Source organism: Brachyhypopomus gauderio, chromosome 12 (genome assembly GCF_052324685.1).
Source record: "Brachyhypopomus gauderio isolate BG-103 chromosome 12, BGAUD_0.2, whole genome shotgun sequence".
NCBI classification, from domain to species: domain Eukaryota; kingdom Metazoa; phylum Chordata; class Actinopteri; order Gymnotiformes; family Hypopomidae; genus Brachyhypopomus; species Brachyhypopomus gauderio.
The window spans coordinates 23,376,736-23,393,015 of NC_135222.1; the positions used below are offsets into that span (position 1 = coordinate 23,376,736).

General features: G+C 47.1%; 1 protein-coding gene across 1 annotated transcript in view; it reads right to left on the reverse strand.

The window, feature by feature from the left end:
- dok4 (docking protein 4) overlaps positions 1-16,280 on the reverse strand; it is a 37,975-nt gene that overhangs the window by 3,693 nt on the left and 18,002 nt on the right. The window contains 8 exon segments of the mRNA XM_077023930.1: positions 1-118; positions 240-378; positions 1,392-1,414; positions 1,416-1,582; positions 2,889-3,008; positions 3,449-3,563; positions 4,480-4,587; positions 12,495-12,759. Coding sequence (XP_076880045.1) covers positions 1-118; positions 240-378; positions 1,392-1,414; positions 1,416-1,582; positions 2,889-3,008; positions 3,449-3,563; positions 4,480-4,587; positions 12,495-12,560 — 856 coding nt within the window. The 5' untranslated portion in view covers positions 12,561-12,759.

Consider the following 16,280-nt stretch of genomic DNA (forward strand, 5'->3'; position numbering starts at 1 on the left):
CGTTGGTGGTGTCCATTCCCCCCTGAGATCCAGTGATGTGGTGCCAGAAGGCGCTGCGTGGTAGGACGGTTGTGGGGGTGCAGGGGTAGGAACCTGCTTCCGAGCCTTTGGACATGAGCTGCACCGGCACGTGGGAGAGACAACAGGTTAGAGCGGGCTTAGCTGAGGCTTCGGAGGACTTACATGTGCAGGAAAGGGGCGCTGGGTGGTGCTGGGTGGTGCTGGGTGGTGGTGCCTACCCTGCTGTTCTTCTCCATCTCCATCAGGACCTTCTTGTGCTGCTCTGCGATGGCCAGTGTGGAGGAGTGAACCCTCTGGTAAATCTGTTCCCCCTCACGCGTCTGGAACGTGTATAAGCCTTCACCACTGTCACACATTCTAACACACACACACACACACACACACACACACACACACACACACACAAAGAGACAAAATTCAAAATTCCATCTTATTTCACTATTATTTTTTATGTATTGATGTTTTTTGTGTGAGCGACACTAACAGTGTTCCTTCTTCTCCTGCAGGATTATTGACATCACTGGAGTGCTAAGAAACACTCCAGGTATTTGGTGTTTGTTTCTTTTGGGTGTTTGTTTGTATTTGGTGTTTGTTACTCTTCTCCTTAATTTTCTGTTGTTTCAATTACAGAGATGGAAACATAGCATGTACACACAGAGTTCATGTGCCTCATCACCAGTAGGGGGCAGTGCATCAATACATAGCCCTCCTCACTCTAGCATGTTATCTTTGTCCTTTCAGGGGCACCCAAATCTTTCTTTATTATTTGATCAAAGCACCTGAGGGAGATAAGGACACCTCATCCACCACTGAATTTCCTCTAATCTATTTAATCACACCTGGCCTCGCCTGGTCTGGACAGGGTTACTGAAGCAGTACAAGAATTATGCAAAATGCACGATAAAAATGCATGAATTAATGGATCAATTATAAATGGAATGAAATGAATTTTTAAAAATGTATATTTCCTAATGTTGGCTGTAGTTGGAAGGAAGCTTTTCACTTCTGGTCCTGTCGTAACTGGATCAATAGTGGAGAACGCAGCTTAGCTGATGGCAAACTACGTTTCCCTTTAACATGTTACCGTGTTTGCATTAATTAATAAACCCTAACCCTAACCTAACCCTAACCCTAACTTACCCTAACTTACCCTAACCCTAACCCACACCCCAGTAGACCTGCTGCAAATATTGAAAATGTATCAAAGTGGAATAGACAATTGTCACAGAACACCAGAGCATCACAAAAATGACAATGAACACGCAATCAAGACTGTACATAATCGCCACCTCAGTGCACATTCCAGAGCGCCCACCAGCCCTGCTGCTCTCTGTCGCCCCCTACAGGTCTCTCCTGCGGTGGTGTCGCACCTGCCGGCCTCAAAGGTGAAGCGGGGTGGCGTCACGGCCATAGCGACGGAGCGAACAGAGAGGCCAGGTGACGAGCTTGGTGCGAGGGTTGTGCACATCCCACAGGTAGATGTTTTCATGGGTGATCTGCATCATACACTCTCCGTAGATGTCCAGGTTAGGGCAGGGGAGGAGGAAGACGTTGAAGCGCTCTGGAAACACAGGAGAAAGGACACCAGCGTCAGATAGAAGATGTTCACCACTATCCTTTAAACATCTACACCCACCAGACAGGTCAACCGCACACACCAGACGGGTTAACCATATTCAAGTTCTGAGTTTTAATTTTAAGGTAACCCTTCATGAACTACTGTGAATTGTTGACTGACTAACTAATATATGTATATGTAATATATGTATATGTAATATATTGTTGACAAACTAATATATGTAAATAGTTAAGATAGTGACGGCTAAGAGCTTCGATCCTCTGGGTGTGTGAACTGTAAATCTGTGTGGTGTGTAAGGGGTTAATATATGATTATTATTTCACTCTGGTGACAGGAATATGTAGAGGAAAGCGGGAGTTTAGGGGTTAGGGAGAGTGAGGGTTAGGGGTTAGGGAGAGTGAGGGTTAGGGGTTAGGGAGAGTGAGGGTTAGGGATTAGGGAGAGTGTGGGTTAGGGATTAGGGAGAGTGAGGGTTAGGGATTATGGAGAGTGAGGGTTAGGGGTTATGGAGAGTGAGGGTTAGGGGTTAGGGAGAGTGAGGGTTAGGGATTAGGGAGAGTGAGGGTTAGGGATTAGAGAGAGTGAGGGTTAGGGATTATGGAGAGTGAGGGTTAGGGGTTATGGAGAGTGAGGGTTAGGGTTAGGGAGAGTTAAGGTTAGGGGTTAGGGAGAGTGAGGGTTAGGGGTTAGGGAGAGTTAAGGTTAGGGGTTAGGGAGAGTGAGGGTTAGGGGTTAGGGAGAGGTGAGGTTGGGGGAGTGATGGTTAGGGGGGGAATTAGGGTTAGAGGTTAGGGAAAGTTAGGGTTAGGGGTTAGGGAGAGTGAGGGTTAGGGGTTAGGGAGAGTTAAGGTTGGGGGAGTGATGGTTAGGGAGAGGTGAGGTTGGGGGAGTGATGGTTAGGGGGGGAGTTAGAGTTAGGGGTTAGGGAGAGTGAGGGTTAGGGGTTAGGGAGAGTGAGGGTTAGGGATTAGGCAGAGTGAGGGTTAGGGGTTAGGGAGAGTGAGGGTTAGGGGTTAGGGAGAGTTAAGGTTAGGGGTTAGGGAGAGTGAGGGTTAGGGGTTAGGGAGAGTTAAGGTTAGGGGTTAGGGAGAGTGAGGGTTAGGGGATTGATGGTTAGGGGGGGAGTTAGAGTTAGGGGTTAGGGAGAGTGAGGGTTAGGGGATTGATGGTTAGGGGGGGAGTTAGAGTTAGGGGTTAGAGAGAGTGAGGGTTAGGGGTTATGGAGAGTTAGAGTTAGGGGTTAGGGAGAGTTAGGGTTAGGGAGAGTGAGCTGGTCTTCAGCACCCACCTGTGTGCTCACACTGGACCCCTGCAGCCAACAGATCTGGCTCCCCCAGACTGATGTCATTCAGCCGTGTACCCAGACATTCGATGGACAGAGTCTTAAACCACTCCTCAGCCTCCAGCTCTGAAGGTCACACACACACACACACACGTGCAAACACACACACACACACACACACACACACACACACACACACACACACACACACACACACACACACACACACACACACACACACACACACAGGCTCACCGGCTTGACCTGTATACTGTGTATTATGTACTGTGAACTGTGACTAATTACACTGAATCTAATATATGTAAATATTTACGATAGTTATGTACTGTGTATTATGTAATGCTGAGAATATATGTGATCAGAAGGTGTAGAGTTTATTTACATAAACTCCAAATATATCACAATGTGTGCATACACTGTAGAAGACACGAGGTAATGACAGGGTCGTAGGAGTTGCTTCTCTGCAGTTCTTGATTACAGTATATCACCCAAGCTAACATGCATGATACATGTGTGTTCACACTGATCTCAGTGTGTTGCGTTACCTGATTCACAGGTGAAGGTGCGAGAGGTTTCATCAGTGAACACGATGGCCACAGCCTGGCGCTTGGTGTCACGTGGTAGTCTGGTCACGTTTTTCACATTACTGATCTCTGTCACCTGCACATATTCAGGGATTATGATTAACACTGAATTATCCAGATCACTAGAGGGAATTTGTGTTTGTGCATAAGTTAATGTTAGGAGTGTATCTTTCTCATGTGCATCAGCTATTACAATTAAGTTGCCATATTGTCAACTGAAATTAGTCTTCCACATTTACCCATCTGTGCAATAAGAACACACTATCACACACACACACACACACACACACACACACACACACACACACACACACACACACACACACACACACACACACACACACACACACAAGTGATCACTAGGACGCTGTGGTGCGCGCGCGCACGCACACACACACACACACACACACACACACACACACACACACACACACACACACACACACACACACACACACACACACACACACACTAGTGATCACTGAGCAAGGAGCAGTTGGGGTTAGGTGCCTTGCTCAATGGCACTTCAGTCATGGCCTGGGGCCGGCCTGGGAATCAAACCCACAACCCTCCGGTCACAAGACCATGGCCATGACTACCCCAGACAATGTAATATAAATAACAGGAAGGTCATATCACAGAGATCTAGAATGCAAGTTGAGAGGATGGGTGTGGCCAGATGAGAGGATGGGTGTGGCCAGATGAGAGGATGGGTGTGGCCAGATGAGAGGATGGGCGTGGTCTGAGAGGACAGGCGTTATGAGCAAGGAGCAGCTTATACAGCCTTAAATTAGAGGTCTGTGTGAATATGTTCCTGGCACACCTGCACCAGACATTATGGGTTAAGACTGCTTGGTTCAGGTGTGCTGGTATCCAAGTGGCAAAAATGTAGATGTGCTGAAGAAACACTGGTGTGAAGCTTTAACAAGCAAAAAGCAAACAGGTGTTGAAGCATGTGACAGACACTGCAGACTGAGTGACAGAGCAGGTACCTTAGGACACACTCGATTGTAGGCTGTTTTCTCATCAGGATACTTCTCCAGACGCCGAGGTCCCTTGCTAGAAGACTTCTTAAACACCAGCCAGCAGCGCCGATAGATCTAAAGCACGTGCGCGTACACACACACACACACACACACACACACACACAGAGAGACACTATACCTTATTCATCGTTATCTATCTATCTATCTATCTATCTATCTATCTATCTATCTATCTATCTATCTATCTATCTATCTATCTATCTATCTATGATTTCAACTAATTGGTAATACTAATAATTTTGATAGATAAATGGTACTCTGGTTAAATAATATCAGTAGACATAGTTTTCTCACTTGTAAAGCTAATGTATTGTTAAGTATAAAAGCCCTCAGTTATTCTACCTGAAAAACACTGATCAAGACTTTTTCCTCGTAGACAATTCAGAGCAGAATGTGACTGCTGGAAAAGCTGTTAAATGCCACAGTGATGTCTCCACATCTCAGCTCGGGCAAACTCTGCTGAGATTGGTCAGCAGCCATGACACTAACAAGACACTAACAGGACACTACTGTGGTCACAGTCCTGCTCCAGGCCCTGCTGACGTGCACATCCTGTATTGCATGGTGAAGCTCTGTGAAAAGTGAGGGCACACGCCTTTCACACGCTTCTCATACGCCTCTCACACACCATTCACACGCCTTTCACACGCTTCTTACACGCCTCTCACATGCCTTTCACACGCCTTTCACACGCTTCTCACACGCCTCTCACACACCATTCACACGCCTTTCACACGCTTCTCACACGCCTCTCACACACCATTCACACGCTTCTCACACGCCCCTCTCTCACGCCTCTGGCTCCACCCTGGCTCCACCCACCACTGCCAGGCACAGGTCTCTGCTAATGCTGGCTCCACCCACCACCGCCACAAACAGCACAAGTCTACAGCAATAGTGACTATAATGTTATCAATAGTGATGTAGTAACAATCTCGTCATGGGATATCAATCTCTAGTGATGAATCATTCATGTAGTGTACATCTATAGTATACATGTAGATATGTAGTACATGTATTTTGAGAGCAGGTGGAATATGGATCACTTGTTTGCATAATTTTGTCCCTGGAGTTTCAGCTAATCCTCTACACCAAGCAAACAGGCTTGGAGTGTCACCACAGACTGATGATGAGCAAGAGGTAGAGACAGACTGGGGTGAAGACTCAGAGAGAGAGAGAGAGAGAGAGAGAGAGAGAGAGAGAGAGAGAGAGAGAGAGAGAGAGAGAGAGAGAGAGAGAGAGAGAGACTGGGGTAAAGACTCAGAGAGAGAGAGAGAGAGAGAGAGAGAGAGAGAGAGAGAGAGAGAGAGAGAGATTGGGGTAAAGACTCAGAGAGAGAGAGAGAGAGAGAGAAAGAGACAGACTGGGAGATAAATCAAGGCAGAGAGACAGAGGGGAAGGCAGAATGAGACATAAGGAGTATCTTGTTCTATAACTACTATCCCTATATCTGTGTTGCATCACTAGTATAGCTAGAGGTTTAGCACAATGTACCCCAAACACAGTGAACAGTGAACCCTCCCCCTAAAAAAAAACCACATTACCACATTGAACCCCCCCCAAACACACCACAGTGAACCCCCCCCAACACACCACAGTGAACCCCCCCAAAGACACAACAGTGAACACTGCCCACTCCCCCCCCCAAAACACACAACAGTGAGTTTTTACATTTCCCTGTATATTATGTAGCGCAGCTAACTGGCAGCCTCTGCCTCGTCTGGTCTGTGCTGGGTCAGTAATCTCCTCCTGGGGCAGCGACGGAAGACAGGCTGGGGATACAGGATTAACTCGCCTCAGAGAACCAGCAGGTTCGCCCAGCGGTGACAAGGCAAGAAACACATGCAGTCAGCATGGAGGAGACTCCTGCCAACACACCAAGCTAACAAGCTAACAAGACAACAGAGGAGCTAGCAAACAAACTAGGTTAAAGCAGTTCACATGAACAGGGTTCTTCTGGATGTCATTTTCTACTGAATTTCTCTTCCGTTTGGCTTCTTGGAATAACAAGACTGTTAGAGACAAAGCCCCAGCAGCTTAAAGCTGTCCCACAGCAAAGCAAAGAAATCAATTAACATCAGTCAAGATGAGATTTAAAATGTCAACATCCTGGCTGTAAATGCTGAAAGCCCCAGAGACACACTGGGTTTTGTGTAGAAAAGCCCCAGAGACACACTGGGTTTTGTGTAGAAAAGCCCCAGAGACACACTGGGTTTTGTGTAGAAAAGCCCCAGAGACACACTGGGTTTTGTGTAGAAAAGCCCCAGAGACACACTGGGTTTTGTGTAGAAAAGCCCCAGAAACACACTGGGTTTTGTGTCAAAAAGCCCCAGAGACACACTGGGTTTTGTGTAGAAAAGCCCCAGAGACACATTGGGTTTTGTGTAGAAAAGCCCCAGAAACACACTGGGTTTTGTGTAGAAAAGCCCCAGAGACACACTGGGTTTTGTGTAGAAAAGCCCCAGAAACACACTGGGTTTTGTGTCAAAAAGCCCCAGAGACACACTGGGTTTTGTGTTTAAAAGCCCCAGAGACACACTGGGTTTGTGTAGAAAAGCCCCAGACACACACTGGGTTTTGTGTTTAAAAGTCTCTGGCTAAGCTGATCCATGGAGGAACAGTCAGGTCTGTGCAACCGCTAAGTTGTGAGTCCACGTTAACTGCAGAGAAGAGAGACTCTTGGTGCTAAAGAGGGGCTTCAAAACCCCAAACCTCTGGAATAATTGTGTGACCGCTGTAGTGTGCAGAAAGATGGCAACAGGGCAATTCTGCAAACCAAGCTGTTCTTCACAAAACTGTTCTTCATAAAGCTGTTCTTCAAAAAGCTGTTCTTCACAAAGCTGTTCTTCACAAAGCTGTTCTTCACGAAACTGTTCTTCACAAAGCTGTTCTTCACGAAACTGTTCTTCACAAAGCTGTTCTTCACAAAACTGTTCTTCACAAAACTGTTCTTCATGAAACTGTTCTTCACAAAGCTGTTCTTCACGAAACTGTTCTTCACAAAGCTGTTCTTCATGAAACTGTTCTTCACAAAGCTGTTCTTCACAAAGCTGTTCTTCACAAAACTGTTCTTCACAAAACTGTTCTTCACAAAGCTGTTCTTCACAAAACTGTTCTTCACAAAACTGTTCTTCACGAAGCTGTTCTTCACGAAGCTGTTCTTCACAAAACTGTTCTTCACAAAGCTGTTCTTCACAAAACTGTTCTTCACAAAACTGTTCTTCACGAAGCTGTTCTTCACAAAACTGTTCTTCACAAAGCTCTTCTTTAGTCAGGGCTGTTATGCATCATGAGGGCCAGCAGGTCCAGCCGTTGTCATTATGTGAACGGAATGCTAAGCAGTGCTGTGACAGGTGGGGGGGTTACGGGTGTGGCGGTGGTGGGGGTGGTTGTTTGAAGAGGAGTTAGAGGATGGTTAATTAGCTCCTCCAGGGGCGTGTGGGGAAGGAGGTGAAAAGGAGGAAGAGGAGGAGGGCGGGGCGAGGGGCATGTGGAGGCAGTTTAGTGATCCGGAACAGCAATGATGGTGTGTGTGTGTGTGTGTGTGTGTGTGTGTGTGTGTGTGTGTGTGTGTGTGTGTGTGTGTGTGTAGGGAGCTGAGAGAGGAGTTTCCAACTGTGTGACAGCAGGGTGTCTGTAAGGCATGAGATCTGGCACACACAGTTGACTAACACAGAGCTATAGGGGTATGTGTGTGTGTGTGTATGTGTGTGTGTGTGTGGTTTTCTGTCTATCAGAACAGAAGTGTTTATCAGAAGGTCAGAAAGAAAACCAAGTCCAGATCTGGGAAGGAGTCCTGTCAATCACAAACTCTCTTTTCTTCCTTCATTTACAAGACAAACCACAACACGTCTTCACAAAACAAACAAACAAACAAACAAAATAAAACAGACCCAGCCAAAACCCTCATGTTGACAGTCACTCCATTAACATCAGTAGCATCAGTACTGCTAAAACTGTTCAAACAAACACACACGAGCAGCCGAGCCCGTATTAGTGCGGCAGGCTTTCATCTGTGATAGGAGTGCTGCTGTCCTGCTGGTTCACTCGCTGCTCCACCCTCACTGCTGAACATCAAAGACGCTTCCACAGCTTACAACCAAATGCTGCCCTACACCATGTTCCGTGTTCCGTGTTCTACGTGCCATGTTCCGTGTTCCACATGCCATGTTCCATGTTCCACATGCCATGTTCTGTGTCCCACATGCCATGTTCCGTGTTCTATGTGCCTTGTTCCGTGTAGTACGTGCCATGTTCCGTGTTCCACATGCCATGTTCCGTGTTCTACGTGCCTTGTTCCGTGTTCCACATGCCATGTTCTGTGTTCTATGTGCCTTTTTCCGTGTTCCATGGGCCATGTTCCGTGCACCAAATGCCATGTTCTGTGCCCTGCATTTCATGAGTCATGTTGAATGTTCTGTGTTTCATGTTCTGTGTGCTGCAATCCAGCCTGATGACAGCAGCAGCCAGGAGGTACACAGATTAACACAGAAACAGATCAACACAGAAACAGATCCACACAGAAACAGATCAACACAGAAACAGATCCACACAGAAACAGATCAACACAGAAACAGATCAACACAGAAACAAATCAACACAGAAACAGATCCACACAGAAACAGATCAACACAGTAACAGATCAACACAGAAACAGATCAACACAGAAACAGATCAACACAGAAACAAATCAACACAGAAACAGATCCACACAGAAACAGATCAACACAGAAACAGATCTGTAGGGAGTGTAGGGAGTGTAGGGGGTGTAAGGAGTGTAGGGAGTGTAAGGGGTGTAAGGAGTGTAAGGAGTGTAAGGAGTGTAGGGAGTGTAAGGAGTGTAGGGGGTGTAAGGAGTGTAGGGAGTGTAAGGGGTGTAAGGAGTGTAAGGAGTGTAAGGAGTGTAGGGAGTGTAAGGAGTGTAGGGGGTGTAAGGAGTGTAGGGAGTGTAGGGGGTGTAAGGGGTGTAAGGAGTGTAAGGAGTGTAGGGGGTGTAAGGAGTGTAGGGAGTGTAGGGAGTGTAGGGGGTGTAAGGGGTGTAAGGAGTGTAGGGAGTGTAGGGGGTGTAAGGGGTGTAAGGAGTGTAAGGAGTGTAGGGAGTGTAGGGGGTGTAAGGGGTGTAATGAGTGTAAGGAGTGTAGGGGGTGTATGGAGTGTAGGGAGTGTAGGGAGTGTAAGGGGTGTAAGGAGTGTAAGGAGTGTAGGGAGTGTAGGGGGTGTAAGGGGTGTAAGGAGTGTAGGGGGTGTAGAGGGTGTAAGGAGTGTAGGGAGTGTAGGGAGTGTAAGGAGTGTAGGGGGTGTAAGGAGTGTAGGGAGTGTAAGGAGTGTAAGGAGTGTAGGGAGTGTAGGGAGTGTAGGGAGTGTAAGGAGTGTAGGGAGTGTAGGGAGTGTAGGGAGTGTAGGGGGTGTAAGGAGTGTAAGGAGTGTAGGGAGTGTAGGGAGTGTAAGGAGTGTAGGGGGTGTAAGGAGTGTAGGGAGTGTAAGGAGTGTAAGGAGTGTAGGGAGTGTAGGGAGTGTAGGGGGTGTAAGGAGTGTAAGGAGTGTAGGGAGTGTAGGGAGTGTAGGGAGTGAAAGGAGTGTAAGGAGTGTAGGGAGTGTAGGGAGTGTAGGGAGTGTAGGGGGTGTAAGGGGTGTAAGGAGTGTAAGGAGTGTAGGGGGTGTAAGGAGTGTAGGGAGTGTAGGGGGTGTAAGGGGTGTAAGGAGTGTAAGGAGTGTAGGGAGTGTAGGGAGTGTAGGGGGTGTAAGGGGTGTAAGGAGTGTAGGGGGTGTATGGAGTGTAGGGAGTGTAGGGGGTGTAAGGAGTGTAAGGAGTGTAAGGAGTGTAAGGAGTGTAGGGAGTGTAGGGGGTGTAGGGGGTGTAAGGAGTGTAGGGAGTGTAGGGAGTGTAAGGAGTGTAGGGGGTGTAAGGAGTGTAGGGAGTGTAAGGAGTGTAAGGAGTGTAGGGAGTGTAGGGAGTGTAAGGAGTGTAGGGAGTGTAGGGAGTGTAGGCAGTGTAGGCAGTGTAGGGAGTGTAGGGAGTGTAAGGAGTGTAGGGAGTGTAAGGAGACTGCAGTATAATGAAGTGAGTGAATCCTCTGCTTCCTCTCCCACAGGGAGCCATGTGTCACAACCCTCCTAATGCCACGGCAACCACAACCCTGCTGACTACACAGAGCAGACATCGATTTTACACATGCACGCTCGCACACGTGCACGCTCACTCACGTGCACGCTCACTCACGTGCACGCTCACACACATACGCGCACTCACACATGTGACTAAATACAGTTTCAGTGACAGAAACAAAGTTAATAGCAAATTAGATACAATTAAAGCTTTCAAACAGAGAAAATGTAAAAATGAAATTATATATGGCAGCAAGCACAGGCAAACCAATTCACAACATCACAAAACTACATCATAAAACTTCAACTCCCACAATATCACAAAACTACAATCCACCGCAAAAACACAAAACTACACCCCCCACAATATCACAAAACTACAATCACCCCCCCACACACACACATACACACACAAAAAGAGGTGGAGAGGTGGAGTGGTAGAGTGATGGAGTGGTGGAATGGTAGAGAGGTGGAATAATAGAGTGATGGAGAGTTGGAGTAAAAGAGTGGTAGAGTGGTGGAGAGGTGGTGTGGTTGCTGCATGTGGGTTGTGTGGGCTAGAGGTTGAGCGTTTATCTAACCTCCTCCACCTACTGTGATCACACACATCAGCAGCAGATCTAACATCGGCGGTGGGAGAGAAGGTGGTGTCTGTGTGACACTGACTCAATACGAAGAACAAATATTTGTTTAGTAGCAGCACAGAGGTGAACTGTGCTGAGAGGACTCGGGCTGGCAGGCGGACCGTACGCAGAGAGAGACGGGTGGAGTCAGACCTGCTGCTCCTGAGCACACAGCACCAACGATCCTGGACGCTCCGCACAAACCTGCTTCACAGGATTACGCTCTGCTCTTCAAGAAGTACTTAAAGGGAGGTGAGAACATCCTCGTCTGTGTTCTGCCTACAATCAGCTCACATAAGTCCATCATTTCTGAGCACAAGGAGGTATGGAGGAGTTTGTGCTGTCAGACTGCTTGTACTGATATGGAGATGGGCTAGAGTTGGTATTCTCAAGGGCCCCAAACCATGTATTATTACAATCACAGGAACGTCTCCGGAATCTCATGCAAACACATTTATCTCTCAAAAGCAGCTGAGCAGAGAGAGGTTTGGCTTCATTAGCACTGGATCCATCATTCAAACACAATCAACAGTAATGGAAACCTATGACCACCAAACAGCATTATACAAACTGTATGCCGACATCACAGACTTGCCTTAAATGCTCAAATGAAGCCTCATGACTAAATAACACCGTTTATAAATAAACCATAAAATTCACATCTAACATGGCAAGAAATTCTGCCTTTGAGCCACACCTCTGTGATTCTCTGTACAATACATTTACATGTATGTAAAATTAAATTTTCATGTATGTAACTGTTTACATATATCCTTGGATTCTTACAGATATTTATGAGATTGACAGTCCACGTGCTCCCTGGTAACTGGGCCCATAACTGTGTTGCTGGATCACCCTGATCTAACGATGTGATCTAATGGATCTAATGATATGATCTAATGGATCTAATGATGTGATTTCACTATGTTATTTAATGATGTGATCTACCTGCTTAACAAGGTGAACTACTGAAGCATTTCACACAAGAAACTTATGATAACAGTCTAAACTATTCCTGTCTTTTCAATTCAAAGTACATGGGGAATAAAATATACTGTACTAGAGATACATAATATGAATGATCTCTGGTAATGCTAATCAGTTCTGATCAATCCACTAAAAAGCCATGTGACAGAATGATGGAAAACGAGTGTCATGGTTTTTCTCAGAGCTTGGTTACAGGTGCGTTGGGATGTGAAGTCCGGCTTCCTCGCACAGCTCAGTCTCACTCACCCCCAGCTTTCTGCTCCGCATGCGGACGTAGCCCTGCTTGACGATGTCGTTGAAATTGGAGGCCATCGCTGAGGCACCTGAGCACGGCTGGGGCCAAAGGGTGCTGGCATCCAGCCCTGGTCCCTCGGTCTCCTGGTCCGGCCAGACACCTCCCTCCACACTCCTGCTGTCCTGCTCCTTTGGACACCTTCAGACGCGTGATCTCACCTGCTCGAGGAACAGAGCCCTCAGTTCAGCGGGGCTTCTGAAGCTCTCAGCATGGCCTCTGCAAAGCGGCGAGAGAGAGGACGACGTTTATCAGTGCTCCGGGAGGACACAGACTGACCTTGAGGTTCCCAGGACAACCATGGATTATTATTCACTGACTCAGGCCTGTTCCTGGCCTCGGGAAAACTGGGCTGTTGCTTTAAATGCCCCGCCTACAGAGGGTGTCAGAGAGAAGGGGGGATAATCCTGATGAACTTGAAAATGACTTTCTACTGTGCCTCAAAGTGACATGCAATTAGCCTGTATGAACTACATGACGGGACATTGTGTTCCTCAGCCTGGGCCTGGATGTGATGTTCCACTGGTGTGGGAAACGCCTGTGGGAACAGACTGGGAATGATGGTGGAAAGAGGGAGGAGCCTGTAGGAACAGACTGGGAATGACGGTGGAAAGAGGGAGGAGCCTGTAGGAACAGACTGGGAATGACGGTGGAAAGAGGGAGGAGCCTGTAGGAACAGACGGGGAATGACGGTGGAAAGAGGGAGGAGCCTGTGGGAACAAATTGGGAATGACGGTGGAAAGAGGGAGGAGCCTGTAGGAACAGATTGGGAATGACGGTGGAAAGAGGGAGGAGCCTGTGGGAACAAAATGGGAATGATGGTGGAAAGAGGGAGGAACCTGTGGAAACAGACGGGGAATGGCGGTGGAAAGAGGGAGGAGCATGTTGGAACAGACTGGGAATGACAGTGGAAAGAGGGAGGAGCCTGTGGGAACAAACTGGGAATGATGGTGGAAAGAGGGAGGAGCCTGTAGGAACAGACTGGGAATGACGGTGGAAAGAGGGAGGAGCCTGTGGGAACAAACTGGGAATGATGGTGGAAAGAGGGAGGAACCTGTGGAAACACGGGGAATGGCGGTGGAAAGAGGGAGGAGCATGTGGGAACAGACTGGGAATGATGGTGGAAAGAGGGAGGAGCCTGTGGGAACAGACTGGGAATGATGGTGGAAAGAGGGAGGAGCCTGTAGGAACAGACTGGGAATGACGGTGGAAAGAGGGAGGAGCCTGCCGCACTGGCCTGAGACAGACCTGATGTGTTTGATGAGAACAAACGTTCAGGATAGTGATCACAGTCCAGCTCTTGTGTATGATTCATGTCATAATGACCTGAGACAAAACACAGCATCTCACACTACTATAACATGTTTCCTGTAGGGAGAGAACAGTAAGGTAAGAATGAATGTTTTTTTAATAACATGGAACGTTAATATATGTACATTTAAGCCACACACTCAAGACTCACTCAAGACTCAAGGTCCATTTTATGGACCTGTTAATACAGCAACAAAATACTGAGGGGTAATGTATGAAAGCAAATGTATTCCATTGGTATTAACACAAAGTCTTACCCAACAACTGCTTCATGTGGTGTATCGATCTAAACTGCAATATACACACACAGCAAAATCATTTCCTCAGTAATTGGTTCGACCAGCAGTTTGTGGTGGAAAATTAATGTTCCACACTAACTCTGAATCTTCCAGTCTACAGTCAGGTCGTACCAGCTGAAGCAGAATCACACACCAAATATTAAACACACTCATTAGGACGTTTATTTTTGGTCATGTACCCTAAGGCTTTTTTTAAAGGATTTTATGAAGTAGCACCAGTGAACACAAAATCTGGGTTAGAAGCCAACCCATATATAGCCTGGATAACCTAAAGAATCCTTAAAAGCCAATGGAGTCCTTAGCCAGAGGGTCCCAGATGGCCCAGTAACGATATGATCACCTTCACTAACGCTCCATCTCAGCATCGCACCACTGCCACCCTGGGGTTGTGAGTGGGAGAGAAAGAGAGAGAGAGAGAGAGAAAGAGAGAGAGATAGAGAAAGAGTAGGAGAGATAGAGGGGGAGAGAGAAGTAGAGAGGGGGGAAGGCAGGCAAAATTTCCTGACTGCAGTGGAACGCAGACATTAAAGTTTAACGAGCAGGTCATTAGACAGGACAGAGCTGGGCTAATCGCTCTCAAGCTAATCACTCACAGTGCTGTTGGCTTTCAAAGGTGCCCTGCTGAAGAGAAGTGAAATGTACACTCAGGATCCACTCAGGATCTACTCAGGATCCACTCGGGATCCACTCAGGATCTACTCAGGATCCACTCGGGATCTACTCAGGATCCACTCAGGACCCAAGCAGGCTCAGTCAGTTCTACTGCAGCTACATACACCACCCTAACATACCCTCAGCTTGGTGTAGTGAATGGAGACACTGTGAAAACTTCAGCATAAAGTTGTGGACTGATGGGACCATGAGGCTGAGAGTGAAGTGACTATTGTGTAATTAGAACCCGTTTACTGCTGGCTCTTGAACTCTCATTAGGAGATAACTGCACCTGCCCACACAGATCACAGCAAAGCGCAGTGAATTCAGCAGTGTCAAATGAGCCCGGATCAGGGTTATGCTGAAATGGCAGCTTTGCTGATGTAAAGACGATACATGACAGACATAGAAAAAAAAAACTATAAAAACTTACACCATCTCAACCATGAAGACCATATCAACCACACAGACCAACTCAACCATGAAGACCATATCAACCACACAGACCAACTCAACCATGAAGACCATCTCAACCACACAGACCATCTCAACCACACAGACCATTCTAACCACCAAACCTTCCTGGTGCCCTCACTGCACAGCCCCCTCTGTTTAGAGAAGCAGTCGTGTCTCAGGCTACCAGGTGTTATTCAAGATAAGAGATATCAATAGAGACAGCAGCCCGATGCTGCCCCCTAGTGTACTAGCTATAAACACACAGGCAGTAGTGTTAGGAGGAAGAACAAGCCTCTTCTTCATAGCTACGTGCTGGTGGAGGAGGGTGGAGAAGGGCGGAGAGGTGTGGTGCTCCTGTCTTTCTGGCCCTGTCTCTCAGCTCCACAGAATGCTGCTTTGGAGCCTCACCTGGTCATATGCAGCACTCAAACAGGAAGGAACGTCCAGGAATGACCCAGACACGGAGACGTGCCCATGGATTCCCTCCAAGACACTGCTGATCACCATGTAAACAATTTAACCCTCAGCAACTCACAGGTCTCGTAAAGATGGATTCTACTTGGAACACACCCTACATTTTATTTGTACAGTACACAAAGGAGCTTTCAACTAATCTGAATTTGAGACCTTCAGCAAGTAAACCAATGGAAGAGGAGAGAAAACGTTCTTAAGAAGACTGGAGGCAGAGACCATCATTCCCTCTACAGCACCCAAACAGAAGTTACTGTTGAGACAAAACACAACGATCATATACTTGATGTATAATACAATAATCATGTATGCATAAAATATAAAGAAAGAACAAAACTCTTCCTTTTGAAGATGCCCATGAGGGTTGTATGTGCTTTCGTACAGTGCGTTTTGTTTTATGGACAAATAACCTGAGCAGACTGCACTGTAATTATCTAATGTACCATGCGTAACCATGGAAACAACAGCACCTGAGCCAGGGTGGGGTTTTAGGCTTAAGGTGTAGTTTTAGGGGTTAGGTTAGGGTTTAGGGCAGGGGTACTCAACTGGCGG